Source organism: Ciconia boyciana, chromosome 3 (genome assembly GCF_034638445.1).
Source record: "Ciconia boyciana chromosome 3, ASM3463844v1, whole genome shotgun sequence".
Lineage (NCBI taxonomy): Eukaryota > Metazoa > Chordata > Aves > Ciconiiformes > Ciconiidae > Ciconia > Ciconia boyciana.
In genome coordinates this window covers 50,971,504-50,989,035 of record NC_132936.1, presented here as the reverse complement: position 1 = coordinate 50,989,035, position 17,532 = coordinate 50,971,504, and the positions used below count along the sequence as shown (strand labels likewise).

Here is a 17,532-nt window from a genome sequence, read left to right as displayed (position 1 = left end):
CTTTCTATTTAAAAGGAAGATTTGTATTTACAGGAGTCTTGGTATTTGGTTTAAGCTACTTAGTTTAAGTGAAATAATCCATTGAAGCACAGAACTTGGAACCTCTTTTTCACTGCTAGGAAAGAGCTTTCAGTGTTTTAAAGGAATAAATATTTGTAATAAATTAATCTGAATAATGCTGAAGATCAGTTAAGTTGTTATTTAGAAATATCGTTGAGTACAGAAGGTTAAAAGAACTTTTTACATCATTCTGTAATGACAATACATACCCTAACATTTTTGCCTTTTTGTGTGTCATCCATTTGTAAAACATGCTGTGAGCATTTTCAGTGTGAGATAATGGCTAGGAGTTGACCTATTTCATTGTTGCATTTCCCTAGTAGAGTTTATTTAATGCAAAATACATTTTTTTGACAGGCTTTACAATTACAATATTGCTGAAGTGACACTGGACCTCCAGAGGTGTCTGAATTCATTAGCGTTGTGAAGCTAATCATATTTCTGTCATTCACAGAACTTTTCAAAAATATTTGTATTCCTTTCACTTAGCAGAATATTCCTGCATCTGAGAGCGCCTGTTTTAAAAAAGGTAGTCTTGTGCTTGAGTGGACCTGTTGATATTGGTCGACAGTGGGGTGCTAGACCTCCCACAAAGTTTAAATAAAGTAAATATTGATGGAGAAATCAGACACACAAAAATTAGGCTTCTGTTTAAGTATTTGTGGTTAGAAAAATAAGGGTGCCAGATCTGCAAGCTACTGCTGGTCAGAGTAATTGCACTCAGACACTAACTGCATTTTTTGGTATTAGCTTGCCTGCTGTCCACATCACGTTCCAAGATCAAGTCAAACACTGACCAGGAAAAACAGCAGAGACTGGCAGTTGGTTTAAAAATACATTTTGGTGGTTTTTCTGTGTGGCGTCTTTAGTGTCATCCTTAAGGTAGTCCTTTTTGCCCTGCCCCTACCGTTCATAACATATGATGGGTTGGAGGGTAGAATTATTTAAAAAACAAAAAAACCCTTTTTTCTGAATAATCAATACCTTTGAGATAAATGTCTGATTATAGCTGCGCCTTATTTTTATAGTGGTTTTTTTCTGTGTCCATAGTAGGCTGTTTTCAGATCTTAAAAGACCATGCAACCTAAAACCAGCTCTTTCAAACCTTTATTTTCAAACTGTTGCTGTGCATCTTCATTCAAGTGAAAAAATTGGTATTTCCCTTCTTATCAAGCAAAACTTTTTCCTCTTTGAGGACTTATGACCAGTCCTCAGCTGGTCATAAGTTTTGCAGAAAAATGGGAGTTTAGAATATTTTTGTTTGTTATTTTTTTAACAGCAACTCCTCCCATAGGTTATCACCTAGAATCAGTCCTAAAGGAAGTAAGTACATCAAAAACCTGTAAAATAATGTGCAAGTATGTAGCTGATCTTCATGGCAATAATTCAAATAACCTCTGCCTTTGGGAAACCCAGTAAACCTGGTAGCAGTGGATGGTAGACTGATACGAGTGTCTAAGTGGGGTTCTACAGGCTCCAGGGAAAACTTCATTTTTTTTCTTTCAAGAATTCAAAAGCTGTATTGGTTTCTAGGAGCTGTAAATGCTCAAGTACAATGAACTGCAAGTAACCAAAGCCAAGTATCAGTATTTGCTTTGCACCTGCCCCAAAACCTGTAGTTTCTTAAACTTCATCTTTATTATGAGACTTGATTTTTGTGGGATCATACCCATTTGAATCTCCACAACTTTCTTTAACCTTCTGACTTTTATAGTTTCCTGGAAGGGTCCATCTTTTGTGATCATTGCTGTGTTTAAAAGGTTGTTGGAATTTTCTTCTTGAAAGTACTACAATATGTGGGATATGTACTGCAATATGTGGCTATTGTCTACCTAGACTTCAGTAAAGCCTTTGACACCATTTCCCACAGCATTCTCCTGGAGAAACTGGCTGCTCATGGCTTGGACAGGCGTACGCTTCGCTGGGTAAAAAACTGGCTGGATGCCGGGCCCAAAGAGTGGTGGTGAATGGAGTTAAATCCAGTTGGCGGCCGGTCACAAGCGGTGTCCCCCAGGGCTCAGTACTGGGGCCAGTTCTGTTTAATGTCTTTACCAATGATCTGGACGAGGGGATCGAGTGCACCCTCAGTAAGTTTGCAGATGACCCCAAGTTGTGCAGGAGTGTTGATCTGCTTGAGGGTAGGAAGGCTCTACAGAGGGACCTGGACAGGCTGGATCCATGGGCTGAGGCCAATTGTATGGGGTTCAACAAGGCCAAGTGCCAGGTCCTGCACTTGGGCCACAACAACCCCATGCAACGCTACAGGCTTGGGGCAGAGTGGCTGGAAAGCTGCCCGGCAGAGAAGGACCTGGGGGTGTTGGTCAACAGCTGCCTGAATGTGAGCCAGCAGTGTGCCCAGGTGGCCAAGAAGGCCAACAGCATCCTGGCTTGTATCAGAAATAATGTGGCCAGCAAGACTAGGGAAGTGATCGTGCCCCTGTACTCAGCACTGGTGAGGCCGCACCTCAAATGCTGTGTTCAGTTTTGGGCCCCTCACTACAAGAGAGACATGGAGGTGCTGGAGTGTGTCCAGAGAAGGGCAACGAAGCTGGTGAAGGGTCTGGAGCACAAGTCTGATGAGGAGCGGCTGAGGGAACTGGGGTTGTTTAGCCTGGACAGAAAGGAGGCTGAGGGGAGACCTTATTGCTCTCTACAGCTTCCTGACAGGAGGTTGTAGAGAGGTGGGGGTCGGTCTCTGCTGCCAAGTCACAAGCGGTAGGACAAGAGGAAATGGCCTCAAGTTGTGCCAGGGGAGGTTTAGACTGGATATTAGGAAAAATTTCTTCACTGAAAGGGTTGTCCAGCATTGGAACAGGCTGCCCAGGGAAGTGGTTGAGTCGCCATCCCTGGAGGTATTTAAAAGCTGTGTAGATGCGGTGCTTAGGGACATGGTTTAGTGGTGGACTTGGCAATGCTAGGTGTATGGTTGGACTTGGTGACCTTAAAGGTCTTTTCCAACCTAAACGATTGTATGATTCTATGATATACATTAAAGCCTGAAGAAATAGGTACATGTAGCAACTCCAGAAAGAGATCAGTCTCTCTTCTGATCTTGAAGGGTGCTCTGACTTTTCCTAGAAATCCTTCAAAAAGTATGTCTTAAGACTTTCTCTTGTGATAAGTTAGTTCTGGGAATAATGCAGTTGACCCCAAGTTCTGTGCGCCTCCTGCCGTTCTAAGCATAGTTGTCTATGCTCCCAGTCCCTGCGAAGATCACATTTAATAAGCAATGGAGTGATGAAACTTTGCATGGAATCTTTCACCTTGAAATTTCACATGAAATGTTTCTCCTTGTAAGCAAAATCCTGTGAAAACCGAGCAGCTGTTTTCTACTCTCATGGAGTCACTTGGGTTGGACAGGACCTTAGGAGCTCTCCTCCAGAAGCTTCCTGTTCTAGAAGGTATGCTCCTGCAACCTTCTTCCAAGATAAAGCAACTAAGATATTCTTTGTTATGTTTCTATTCAGTTTGTGAAAAATATATTTAATATTTTTAAGACACAACTTATGTGGATTTCTGGGACAATTGAATACCTAAATTTCATACAAGCTGCATTTTAAGTATACATTGAGTGATCTTTAGTCACTCTCCCCAGATGAGTAGGTGTCTGAGACTTCATAAATGTGAAAAAAATTACCCAAATCTATAAAGTTCTTTGCATCCTGAAAAATGCTGCAGCTTTTGTGGAACTGAGCATTTTGAGGCCTGTTTTTCATTGAAGGCCTTGGTTGTGATTCATGAAGTATTCTTGAGACTAAGACTAGCCAAATGGAAGCACAGATACAACATCGTGTAAGTTATTCAGCGACTATGCCTATAGAGGTGGAGCTGTGAACCCGTAACTTGCAGGCAAGTACTTTCTCACTGGGCCACAACCATTCTTTTGCATGTGAGCAAGTTACCATCTTGGCTTAGTCTTAACTATCCAAGTGCCACCCCGTGTGGTGGTCACAGTTATTCAAGAGTTGCTTTGTATCATAAATGAAGGGCGCACTACCTCTAAATTCCCCTTTATATTCATTTTTTTGTCCTTGGATGAAGAGCCAGTGCAGAGACAGGCCTCTGTCTTCTTCATACCAGAGTCCTTTTTGGTTTTTGTCTGTGAAATCTTGTGTTTCTTTGTGACTGGCTTCACAAAGCTAATGGGTTGAGACCCCTCATTTGCTCAGAGGCAGGGAGAGCAGGAGTGCTGTTAGAAAGACCTCCCTTGTAACCTGCCGGGAGAGCACCTTCCTGCAAGGTGGGATGGGAACATCAATTCCCTGAAGCCTGGCCTGACCCATTACACAGGTCTGCTCTTACTGGATAAACCCTTTAACTACTAGATGGTTACGGAATGGTAATGAGCCCCATCCCCATCACAACCCTGTTTTTTCAGGTAAAGGCATTCCCCCAACCCCAAAACTTATTTTCCGTATGCAAAGAGATGTTTAGTTGTCCAAGCCCAGGAATAAGTTTCTAAAACGCACGTGTTCTCATTTGCAGCTTCCAGTGAGCTTTTAAATTGAGATGGCTCGTGGGTTTCAGAGCATCCCTCCTTCTATCATTTCCTGCCAGCTGGATATTTAATTTGAATCCCATTTTTAAATTCTGTTCTCCCCATATGAAGTAAGTTTTTCTTCTCCCCCCGCCCCTGCTGAACTGTGCCCAAAACGCGTGTTGTGACAAGGCTGATCCCCCTCTACAGATCTGGCTGTGGACATTGGAATGGACCAGGGTTTTTAATGTGTTTTGAAGATGCCTTTGCAGAAGGGTATTTCATGTATATTTGAAACTTGAGTAGCAGGTGAAAATAAGTAGCTAGAGACTGCTGTTAGCATACACCAAATATATAAAACTGAATGCTCTGAGTATTTAAATGTATGCATGTTTGAGTGTGATCATATGGTCGTATGGTGAATCCCATGATTCAGATAAGTGCATCTATAATACAGCGGTTCAACATCTGTTTAAAAAATGAGTATGTCAGAGAGTTTTCTCTTATTTACTTCTGACAAGTCATTAATAAAGCAAATTGGATAAAAGCCCTGAGGCTGGTAGAACTCTTGCATTTCTAATAAAGAAGCCGACAGTCTTGTCGAATAGCTCCATGCCTTACCTCTAGCACTAGATATAGAATTGCCAGTTATAATTAATTTTGAAAAAGTGTGGCGTTTTGTGTTTGTTTTTTTTCCAAAAGTACCTGCACCTGTAACCATGAGTGCATCCTTATAACCCTTCTATATTGAGCAAAATAGATGTTACAGATTTAAAACTGTGTTTATATTGTCACATCTGGGATTGTCAGTTTGAATAAAAGGTTTCCTTTTCAGAACAGTTTGTATTTCAGCCTAAAACTAGCCTAGTTTTCAATGACATTATCCTAGGCTTATTAATCTTCTTCATCAGCATAATTGATTTTGGTTGTGTTACAGACTTTCCCAGCTGCTTTTTATTAGAGCTGTGTGAACAGGTGATTTTTTTTTTTTCCTCCTTTTGTTTGACATGTGAAGTGGGCAGGAGAGGAGTGGCTGATCACCACCCTGTATCTCTCCCTGTTTTCCTTCCCCTTGTAGCTAAACCGAGCTTGTGTATGACCTGAAACAAAATGATTGGTCTTGTCAGTGGGACACTTTCAATAAAATGCCTGGAAAGGAAGGGCAAAATCACCAGTGGAGGTGAGGAGGGCAGTGATCTGTTCGCTTCAGCCCCTACCAGCAGGCCAGTGGCTAGGGCACGCACCGGGGCGATGGTGGAGGGGCTGCATGAACTGATGGAAGGGCTGCAAATCCCGCAGCTCTCGTTTGCTTCTGTCATGAGCAGAACATTTGGGAAATACTAAAAACATTTGACTAAACATTTAACAACCCCTTTTTGACCCTTCCAAAATACCTTACCGCGTCTGTTTTGATTAGAAATCTGTGCTGTATTCTTACTGGTTAAATTTGAACTAGGACTACTACCCATAAGTATGCTCTCTCCTGCTACACCCACTTGCAGAGTCAGTTGACTTCACACTTGCCTGTGCTTTTTTTTTTTTTTAAACTCCTATTTGGTGCCGTGAAATTTCCCCCATGTCCATCTCTTCCTTACAGTAACTCTTGTATTTGCCATATTTCCTCTCTATTGTTTAATTTCAGAGTTGAATTTAATGAAAAAAGTGGTAAGAACATTAGCTGGTTTTGTCTCATGCAAATAATTTAAAGTCTTTGCAGTATTTAAACAAGATTGCTCAAAAATACGAATGGTGCTTGCAATAAATACTGCAAACACCATTCATATTTGATTTTCTGTTTTAATGAAAGTGTAAATTACTGATGGAGTTACACCTGGCAGTTATTGGAGGTTAACATTTTAACTGCAAAGTCTACTGAAATGGCTGCACGTGTGGAGAAATACACAAAGCATTAAGTGAAATGCTCATGCTTGCTTGATTTATTCTCTGCAGCAGACGGACTCTGGTGGTAGGAGGTGTAATTTGCAGCACATTAGCTATTAGCCAGTGTCATTGCTTGAGTGGGTGGTGTGAGTCTCTTGTGCCTGTACAGTGGCATACTGCGCATGTGTCAGAGCTAGGCGCTTCTCCCCTGTGCCGCAAGAGGAATTTTTTAGTGAGCAGTGTTCTGTGTTTAAAACTGTGAATCTGCCAGTTTTCAAATGGGTTATTCTGTCACATGGATAATATCTAGAGTAAATGCCTGCGTTTGGGGTTGGTTTTTTTGGGGGGTCCCCCCCAAAAAAAAGAAAAAATTCTTAACGTTTTGCAAAACTGGATTGTAGAAGTGTTTGACTTGCCTACGTTTTTTGGTATGCGGTCCCCTGAGGATGAAGTAGGTAATTTGCGAGACAGCCAGCCTGTAAGAGCAAGCAAAATTGTGCTAATGTTTCTTTTTTTGGGTACCCTGTGCATGTACTTGTAGTGTTCAGCAGAGGTTTTCCAAAACAGTCTCAGCTTGATGCATCTTTTTTTGTGTGCACAATTTCACTTGGGTTGCTTTTAGTTCACTTTTTTCCCTTGAGGCACCTGTCTCCTGCCACATACCCATCAAGACTAATTGCACCATCTGGAAGACTTTTGTGTAGCTGTTACTTGTGCAGAATATCTCTTGGGAGCTTAATTCAGAATGTGAATGTGACCCCTGAAGCCATGTCAAGTAGCTGCAGTAGTTTCTAATGTCTAAAGGATGATCACCGTAGGCTTTATTTGTTTCAAGTCTCACACGGTTTGCTTTAGTGTGGATATGTTACATATCAGTAGCACAACTTCAGTCGTGTTTTGAGTGGAATTAGACTTTGACTGCTGGTTTGGTAATTCATAGAAAATCCTGTCTAAAATTACATCCAAACCATATGTAACATAAGTTATATGATTAGGTGTAGAAATGACAGACATGTTGCTCCTTATTATTACGTTATTTCATTTTTATGTCTTGTTCTTCCCCCCTCCCCATCTGCACATCTCATTAATAGTTTTCTGCTAAGAATGCAAGACATTTGTGGCTACTGGTGTTGCAACCCGCCTGAACACCTCTGAACACTTGTTTTTGTTATTGCGATGAAACTGTTTCAGTATTTTCAGCCCAGGTAATTTTCTGCTTCTGTTCCTCGCCTCGTCTGAATCACGTAAAAGCACTGTAGTACTTCACTTCTAGTGGTGTCTATCTAGGCAGAGGCTTATTTAAAGGCCAGTGCTTTATAATCCTGTGGTGAATACCTTTCTTCTCTGCTTCTGTAATATCCTGTCCCTTGGCAAGCTGTAGAGCACTGGGTATGAAAAACCAAAGTATTCAGATTGTTAAAAGTATCATCATAATTTGCCTTTTTTTTTTTTTAAACAAAAGTGTTATTCACTTCTCATGGGATCCTGCATTTAGTAAGGCACTCTGATTTTACCAGCATACGTATGCGGAAAAAAGCAATTTTTTCCTAAAACCACTTTTCTTTAAAAATGATGGAATTGTGTTGAGGAAATATATTTGAATTTAATTGCATCATCTGTGTAACTTGTGTGCTCGTGAGTAATGTGGTCAACTGAAGTTCAAGCCAGAGAAGTACTTACACCACCACAAACAATTATGAATTCTGTATACAGGATACATACACACTATATATTATTCATTATATGTTTTTTCTGGTTTTTCCTGGGTAGTTTAATGTTCACTGTGGCTCTGACTTTGGAAATCTATAGAGTTATAAGTGTTTAACTGTCTTGTCTGCATTCTGTTAACTGTATGTTGGAACCTGGTAAGAAAAGTTATTTATTTGTGTGCTTGGTGAGAATAAAGGTATGCAAGTTATAAATTCACAGAATAGTGAAGGCAAGCAGCTGTCCCCTCCTCTTTAAAGCCCCTCACTACATGTACCTGGTAAGCACAATAAAGGTGGACATTGCAGGACTGCAGCGTGTGCTCTTGGGAGAGATCTGAGCTGCACAAGCTTTCCTGGGTTTGAGTGGTTGGGAAATACTGCGCCCTGGTCTACAAAAGAAATCATTGTCTGCTCCAGGAAGTTTTATAGTATCTTCCTTTCAGTGGTTCTTATGCTGTTTTATTCAGGGTTTGTTTTGGTTGGTTTTTTAAAGGAACTTTGAGGATGGAAGAAGTGAGAGCTGGTGGCTCTGTGGCATGGTTTCTCCTCAGGAAGTTATGTTTGGATCTCATGTGCTAAAATCTGTGCTGAATGTCTTCCACTAAAATATTGATTACCCATGTTCTCCTAATTTTCAGAAACATTTTAATTGGTTTATTTTAAGATCGCTAGCAAGGTAATGTGTTAATTGCTATTTGCATTTTACTGCTCTGTTAAGAGAGACTAACATTTAATTGCATTATTGCAGATTGAGATTGGTGGCTAGTGCTTGTTTTTGGCTAAATTTCAGCTTTGACTGTAAATGTTTGGTATCCACTTGATTCTTAAAACCTCAACTTAGTTGAACCAAACTCTGTTAACTGTCTGAGGCCATACACACTTGCGCTCTCTTTTGGAAATTTAGCAGAAGTTGATACCTTCTCTAACACCACAGCTGCCCACGTTGCTGAGAGTGTGGGGTGTAGGGGTGTAGTGCTGCCAGGCTCAGTACACCCCACCCCTAATTTGTGCTGGGTGCGCCAGCCCGTCAGTATACAGGTGAAGCAGATGGGATGTGGGCATATTAGAAAGGCACAGAACCAAAAGCCATGGCCTCGTTTGGCTCATTAGACCCTACCAGGGCTAAAAATGTTGTGGGTTGTGGTAGAAAGCCATACGAGCCATACTGGCCTCCTCTTATGTTAATCGTTAGTGGCGTTTGTAGGCTGTAGCTGCACTGAGTGTGAGCTCAGGGCTTCTCTGGAGGGGGAAATATTAGCCTGGAATCAGTGCAGGTGTGAAGGTCAAGCCCAGTAGCTGTCTAGTACCAGCTGCCTGGGCAGACCCTCTTATTCTTCTGCTAGAGCTTTTTGAGATGTGTATTTTGGGCCGTTTCCCCATCGCTGTAGGAAAGGTTGTAAAGACTCAAGAAAAGGAGTCAAGATTTTTTTTTCAGTAGCACAAGAGCTTTCCCATGGAAGGGTGCTATTTAAATGGTTATTTTTTTAGTGTTTATGTGTCTGTGTAAATGAAATAGTATACTGAAGATATTCTTGTGTTGTGAAGTGGTGTAAATGTAATGAAAAAAATCCAAATGAAACTTTAGGTTGCATCCACTGTTTTCTTTATTCAAACGTACTTCCAAGATCAACATCTTAGATTTTCATTCAGATGTTTTAAAGACAGTTCTGTTTTAATTTCCTTCAGTTATTAGGGCTAAAATTGTATTCTGGAATAAAATGAGTTGAAGTGCTTAGTAATCTGTGATGTAGCTCTTCATATGATTTATTTAACAAATATTTAGATGAAATCAGAGATATGGGCTCTTATTTATTGGAAATTAGTTTACAAATTTAATATCATCTGGAATGTATTATCCTTTCTGCTAGCTATTTAGCCTTATTGATGAATGTAGGAAGTAGAAAGCAGCTTGACAAGGACAGGAAGAATACAATCGGAGACATTGCAGTCAAAAAGAAAAGCTAAGCTTGCTTTAAAACAAGTTAATTTCTGAGATGGTGTATCGAAGTGGTCATTTAAAATTGCTTTCAACAGATACATTTTTGTGGGCAGTTTCCTTCTGACCCCAAATTTAAAGGTGCAGCATTTGAAACAGTTCTTTCATTTAAAACAGCTTGTCTTCATCTATCTCTAACTTTTATTTTACACCTTTCATCAGGTTCTGCAAAGTCTATTCCTAATATACTGACATGTTGTATGTATTGTGCGGTCTGTTCATAACCACTCTGATCTAAACAGTTTTCTTTCAGCAGGTTATAGATTTTGGTTGTACCTTTCCTCCTTTCCTTTTCTTCTCTTGAAGTACGAGGCTTCTTTTGGCTTTTTCGTACTTCAAACAAAAAACTGAAAGCTCTTATGTTCCTGTTACAGTAGATCACATTGAATTATTCTGAAATACTCCTTTCATGACATGACATGAAATGCAGGACATATGCTGCTCCTTGGAAATAAACAAGATTGAATCCTGAATACTTGCTTTTCTCTGCAATAGTAGTATTTCATAGTAAGAGTCAGGTAAAGGACAACAAAAGATCATGATTAATAATTGCAGGTTATTTCCATGCAGACATGAATGTTAAAGACCTGATGAAACGATGGCAGCCTGAGGTCTGAGTCTGTCTTTCCATAGTGGTATGACCAGTGAAAATGGATTGTGAAAACATGTTTTGTTTTCTTTCCTTTTTGCAGGGGTTTTGTGTACGATAGCCGAAATAATTTACAGATGCGAGGTTTGGTCGTATTGCTCATTTCCAAAGCTGCTGGACCCAGCACGGCAGATCTCTCCTTCCAGCATAACATGGTCAGTGGAATTTATTCCAGGTATGTAGTAACTTTCTTTAGCAAGATACACCAAGGTACATTTGATGGACAATTTCATGGTGGTATCAAAGCATCTTAAGTGGCCTGCTCAGCTGTTAAGGAAAATCAGTACTTACCTAATTACAAAACTTGGTTCCTCAGGGTTATTATAAGCTTTCCACGGTGAAAACCATTTCCTATTCTTTGTATAGCTCTTACAATATCCACACCTGTATCTTAATTGTGGCTTTTGGGCACAACCAAATTAAAAACATTTGGATCAGGATAGTTATTTGAAGGTTTATGTTGAGAGGTACTTGGAATCAAAGAAGTAAAGATGCTAGAAAATATTTTTTAAGAGAGTACTTTAATTTTGCGTTACTCAGGTGTTACTTGGGTGTACCTACTTGCTAGAAATTTCAGAGTAAGATTGCCAGTCTTGTGGAATACCAATCGGTTTCACTGGGCACGTAAGTTTTGCTATAGCCTCTTTGAAGGATATTTTCCCATGAAACAGCAGCATAGAATAAAGTTTTTACCTTCCACATGTCACAGCAGAATTACTGAGCCTACCATTAAGGTTCCTCAGGCTCTCACTGAGGTAATTCAGCTTCATCGAGTTCCTAAATATTTTTTTAAGTATTTAAACTAAATAACTTAATACTAGTAACAACAGTAATCAAAGATAGTGGTTGCTCTCCTTTGTATATTTGACAGCTAACTGTTCCACTAAAGTAATAAGTGAGATCTGGTTGAAAAATTGTAAAACTTAAATTTTTGAAATCCTTCTGAAAAATTTTGAGTGTTGCTTGGTTGAAGGAACAGACTGTCATATTTTCAGTTAATTGTGTTTCTGACCACTGTGATGTATTAAATGAAGATACATAAACTCAGTTATATGTTTGTATCCTGATTTGTTTTAGGAGTGCAGAGATAGCATTGTAAAATTGAAAGGACCAAACAAATAAAGATGTTAAAATGTATGTAGTATCTTAAAATAACAGAGAAGGAAAATATGTAAGAAAGGGTACAGATAGAAATAGCAATAAGTAAGAAAAAAGACAAGGCTGTAAAAGAGGCTTGTTATGGAGGGCTGTGTTGTCCCTTTAGCTGTTTAATTCCATTCTTGTTTTGTTTCGTCCTTAATGTCCCCTTAGGCTTGTAAAATTTTTATATTTATATGCAAATGATGCTGTATGAAAGCATAATTCTAGTTAGTTAATTATGGCACAGGAGGTATTTTGGTTTGTTTTGTAAATGATTAAAAAAGTTTACCTTAAGTATGCCTCATAAAAGGAGAGAAAAAGCATTATTTTTTGATAACTAAGTTCTTGAGTATGATGATTCTGACCATGGAGGTAACGTTTGAGTGTTTAAAGCTGCCGTTGGGAAGGTGACTAGTGGAAGTATTCATTAAGGAGCAAATAAGACCTTGAATTAATAATGAGCCAGTTGGTGTAAATGGACATCATTGGAACTATGCCAGTTCAACCAGCTGAAAATCTAGCCTAATAATCTAAATTTGAGCAAGTCAATAGCCATTATAATATCTAGTTCAGAGTTACAAAGGTACTCCAAAAATGAAGCCGTTTTGAATACACCCACACAGGTTCACTTAAGGTTCATTACTGTCTGCAAAAGTGATAACTATGGAGTTGTTAATTTAAATGGATTTTCAATGACACTTTAAGTCTGTAGCATGGTGTAAATATGAGCAAACGGATGCATGCTAGGAGAATGCCGATGTCTTGTTTCATTTTGTGCCACAGTGGCCAGTTCTTGCCCTCCACTGAAGTCACTGTGGGCTTTGCCTTTGACTTTTGACTCCTTTCTTTATTTAAGGTACTTTTCCAAATACACTCTTAAATGTGAGTCTAATTTCTGATTTTGATTTCTCCATTATATAAAGCTAAGAGAAACAAGCAGCTTATAAAATCGTGATCTTAAAGGGCTTTTGTGATTGTTTTACATATTACAAATAGTGTTTTACAAACTGCTCTCTCCTGAATAAGAACAAAAGGACATCGTTTTCCATTAGTACATTTTGGTCTGCTATCTTGGTTACAGTGTAATTATATATGGTGTGTATATTAGACATACATATCAAAGGCAAAGTATATCCCTCAGTGATATCAAGTGAAGAAATACGCTTAATCCTTTATTGTTCGTATATGTCTCCAGCTTTGGAAAGTATTTTTTGGAAATAGGTTCTTACAGATTTTCAGCTCAGCTGTAAACTATACAGCTCTTTTTGTTGCCATGCCATATAATTACTTCATCTTTATATATAATGTTTTGCTGGAAATATTATTTCTGGCACTGTAATGAGCATCTTCATTGCCTGGTACTTACGTGCTGTGAATGTTATATTGTGGACTATTAGCTGGGATATGGCTCACTTGATTTTAGGGTACTTAGTAGCGATTAATTAATTGCATTCCTGAAACCTGAGCATGAGCTAAGTTGTTCCAGTACTTGTCAGTGATTGCACCAGCCCAGTCTTTCTTTTCCCACTGTTTGTGTTGGAACCAGCTCTTGTGTTCTCTTTAAATATTCAGTCCCGCAGTGGATAGCCAGGTTACATCAGTCCACTATATCTGGTACTACACTAAACGTACGATCTGTGACCAAGAAGATGTAACAGTGCGATAATTATTTAACTTAGAAAACCACAAAAAACCATGGTGGACTTTTTAATCCTGGAATCTAGCATGTTCTGCATAACCTCTTCTCCTTATTTCATATTCTCGAATCACAATATAAGCAAGCAATACAGTAACTATAATTAAAACAGAAAGATGCTGAGAGCTGAATTTGGAATAGCAAAAAAATTTTTTCTTTATCCTATTCTCCTGTTCTCTAGATATGTCAATTCATGGGACAATTGACCTAAATGTATAAAAATAGTTTACCTAGCTGCTTAGCTGGCATCTGTTTTTTACTGGTACACAATGGAACAAAACTGATGCCTGCTACCAGAGAGCAATCTATTCCAGAATAATGAGGATTACAGTTTAGGTAGGTACAGGAACAGGGCTAGCATAGTTATATGGTGCTGCCTCTGGCCGGCATTGCCTCCAGCTTTAGCACTTCATAATTTGCAGGAGACATGTTCTGCCCGCATTAAGCTGGGGGCGTGGAGGTCATTGTATGCAAGGATATCATAGTAGCTGCTGGTTGCCTTATGAGCCATGCTGAAGATAAGGGGGGAAGTGTTATAAAAGTCTGCTTGGCATGCTTTACTCTGTACAGCCGCCTCCCTGTCATGTTGCCAGCAACCTGACTTTATTCCTGTTGGTGCGGAAAAGAACCTGGCTTTACTTCCAGCTCAGCACCAGTGTTCCCAAAAGAGGATGAAGAGGAGAAGTAGCAGCATGGTAAACAGCTCTATTTCAGCTGCTGGACAGATTTCCTAAAGTTGAAACTTTCTGCTGGTCTCTTAGCCTTTAGGAAAATATTTTGTTGGCTACAGAAGCATTGCAAATGTAATGATGAAGTGCAGTGCTCACTACAGAGTATGCGAGCAGTATCATGTAAGGGTTGATGTCATTGCCTGTACTCAAAGTGTGCATCCCGTATTCCCTTGAAACTCCTTCCTACTCCTGTGCCAAAGAGAAAGCAGAACTTGCATTTGGGTTTAGGCAGAATCTAAGTAATGATAATTTATCATACTAATAGTATCAGAGAACACCTTAGACGTGATACAGGAGCCTAGAGCTTCCTAAGAGCTTTGAGATGCATTTCCTAACTGGTGATTATACTAGAGTCTGATACTCCTTTCTGTTGCCGTCTTTCAGAGCAAAACTCGCTTGGATAGTCAATTATGCAGCTTGCTGTTCTTTACTTTGCTGCTGGAAGTGAGGTTTTTAATTGAAACTCCAGGATCATATGGTTTCTGAGCACTTATAGCTTTATGCTTCATAGTTGGAGCTAGATTCTTACAGTTGAGGATACCAAGAGTGGCTTGGGCCCTCTCACTAAATACCCAAAGGGTTATCTTTTTCTGTTTATGTCTGGCACTGCCAGACACTACTGGCTGGGGACTGAGGAATCTCCTTGGCTTTATATTGAGTAATGAATTCTTCACATAGCCTCTATATTGCAGCTTAAAATGCAAGTAACACCAAAGAACAAACTTATGCCATCTCTTCAGGCCTCAGTATCCTTGGCTGTAATACAGCAAGTTATTTTCTTTTCTCTCTCGTGTTTTGCATCTCCCCCCCCCCCCCCCCCCCCGTTAGTGCCAGTTTCAGAAATACCCTCTAGCACTGACATCCATTGAGTCAGCTCTGCAGATTTCCTTGGATGCTTGTCAGACATTTAAAAAAAAAAAAAAAAAAAAATCCTTTTTTCAGTCAAATCTGCCTGTGCACCAGTGTGGATCCTATGGTCATTGACAAGCAAAGACCTTCTTATTCTACCAAACTCAGCAATTGTGTGTCTATGTGTGTGTAGAGTGGAATATAGAAAGTACTATTTCAGATCTGTACTAAAACATGGTAAATCCAGCAAACAGATTGCTGGATTGGTACTATCAATACTAGGCTCTGTCCCTGCCTCTTCTTCCTCAGAGTAATGCAGCTGGCCTTTAAAGCTCCAGGAATTAATCTCTTGCAAGATGAACATGCTTTCCTACAAGAAGAAGGTACTCACTGGATAAACTTGTCTCTGAATCAGAATTCTTCCTGCTGCATGGAAGAGTGGTGGTAATACTGTAGTGACAGTGATCATGAACATATAGTCCTTATACTTAGTGTTTTAATAATGATTTTGGAACCAGCACTGATGCTGCTTCCAACAAAAGCCCAATTTAAGTGGAAGTTAGCAGCACCTTGTTATGGTGATGGGTCCTTTGCTCCTCAGGTTCCGGTAGTAATTCTTACTAAGTGCCCTGGGTACTCATTTTTGGAGACACACACACGGGTCACACAGTCTGATTTCACATGCTCTTTGTCATTGTGGCTATGCCAAAGTCATCTTGTTCTCACGTTCTCTAAAGGAACATTCATTTGCAACTTAAAGGTCTCCACGAAATACTAGATCTTAGCCAGGGGGTTCATTCATTCGTTGGTTGCTTTTCCTCTGGAAGTTTATTTGGTTGCAAAGAAGTCAGGAGCAGGTAGGCATCATTCTAAGGACGCTAAGGACAGAGGACATACTGCTCTGTCCCTTTGCAGTTCCATCTAACTTACTCCCAGCTTTTCTTTGCTAGATATGAAAACAAAGTTTTGCCTTACCTTAATTTCCTTCCCCGAGATTCCAAAGACCTTTACATCATCTTCAGAGAAGGTTCAACCTTCCATTACCCTCCTTTCAGGGTAAACCAGATGGTGCTGATAGTACATCTAGGTTCATAGGATAATTCAAGTTGGAAGGGATCTCAGGAGGTCTGTAGACCAACCTCCTGCTCAAAGCAGAGTCAGCAATGAGGTCAGACTCCTCTAGCTTTCTTCATGAAGGTCAGGTCTTTCAAGAACAGTCGTCTTCACAAGGTGATAATCAAAATGTGTTTTAAACAGATGAGTGAACTTTCTACCCCCTGCCTTTAGCCTCATGCTCTGTTTTTAATTCTGTAGATGGTGTGCATTCATTAATGTGTAGCTCACAGGAGGCCACACTGATGTTGGCATAATCTAGCCTGTTAGGTGTCCTTAAGGTCATTTGAGAGCTGAAATATCCAAAGAACTTTCCATCCCAAGATTTTCAGAATTAGTAACGTGGGCTGTGTCAAGGCCTATTATGAGAACACAAGCATAAAGTTCTTATCTGTCTTAGGAATATGCCACCAAAAGTTGCTGTGTATTAGTGGGGACACTAGGAATCTCTTCCATTTCTCATAGGTGACGGCTCGCCATCTGCAGCTCTATCTGTTCTTTCTCCAAAACCCATGCCATGGCAGGCGTAACAGAGGTGATGCTGTGCTTGTTAGAGCAGTCTTTAATTACTATATGCACGAAAGGCAATCAGGCTGCCTCCAGGGAATTGAAGCTATGTGAATGATGATGATCCTTGGACAACTTCAGTCTGTAAAGGTAAATATGGACTAGTGTAGTCAAAACTGTAGAGGTTATATACTTGTTATAGTATGCTTTTGAGACTTACAGTCTGCACAAATTTACACAAATGGACATTGCTTTGTTGACTTTACTTCTGCATGTGCCCTGGACTGCTGTTGAACTGGCATTTTATGGTTGAGAGGGATCTGAAATGGCAATACTCTGCTTTGTGTATTTAGTGTAATAGCGTATGAGGTGTGAGCACACGTTCTCTGGAAATTGAGAAAATGTAAAAGGTATTCCACTTTGAGCGATAAACAGAATAAATACTCCGTGGGGATGTGCACCTTGGGCTCTGCGTTCCCCGAGAGCTCCAATTATTGGCAAGTAGCCTCTGTCCTGTCCTTGTGAATGCGACCAAACAGCTGAGAGATGCTGTTCTTGACTCAGAAGACTGTCACATCTCCAATTGGAGTAGGTGACTACAATAGCAAGGGGCTACCTTCTGGTTTAGGAATAGGTAAATGTTACTCTGGCAAAGGAGGTCTTGTACTGTGTTAGCTGTATCTTCACTTGCTCAGATCAACAGTAAAGTTTTGCCAGCAAATTC

The 17,532-nt window shown here is 39.9% G+C and overlaps 1 protein-coding gene across 2 annotated transcripts in view; it reads left to right on the top strand.

Moving 5' to 3' along the window:
* The window catches only part of PDSS2 (decaprenyl diphosphate synthase subunit 2), a 124,940-nt gene that overhangs the window by 42,300 nt on the left and 65,108 nt on the right, over positions 1–17,532 (top strand). Inside the window, exon 2 of one of the 2 annotated variants that reach the window (XM_072855604.1) lies at positions 10,816–10,947. The exons of the other annotated variant lie outside the window; for it this stretch is intronic. Within the exon in view, the coding sequence (XP_072711705.1) occupies positions 10,816–10,947 (132 nt within the window). The remainder of the gene's footprint in view (positions 1–10,815; positions 10,948–17,532) is intronic. 2 annotated transcript variants of the gene reach the window in all.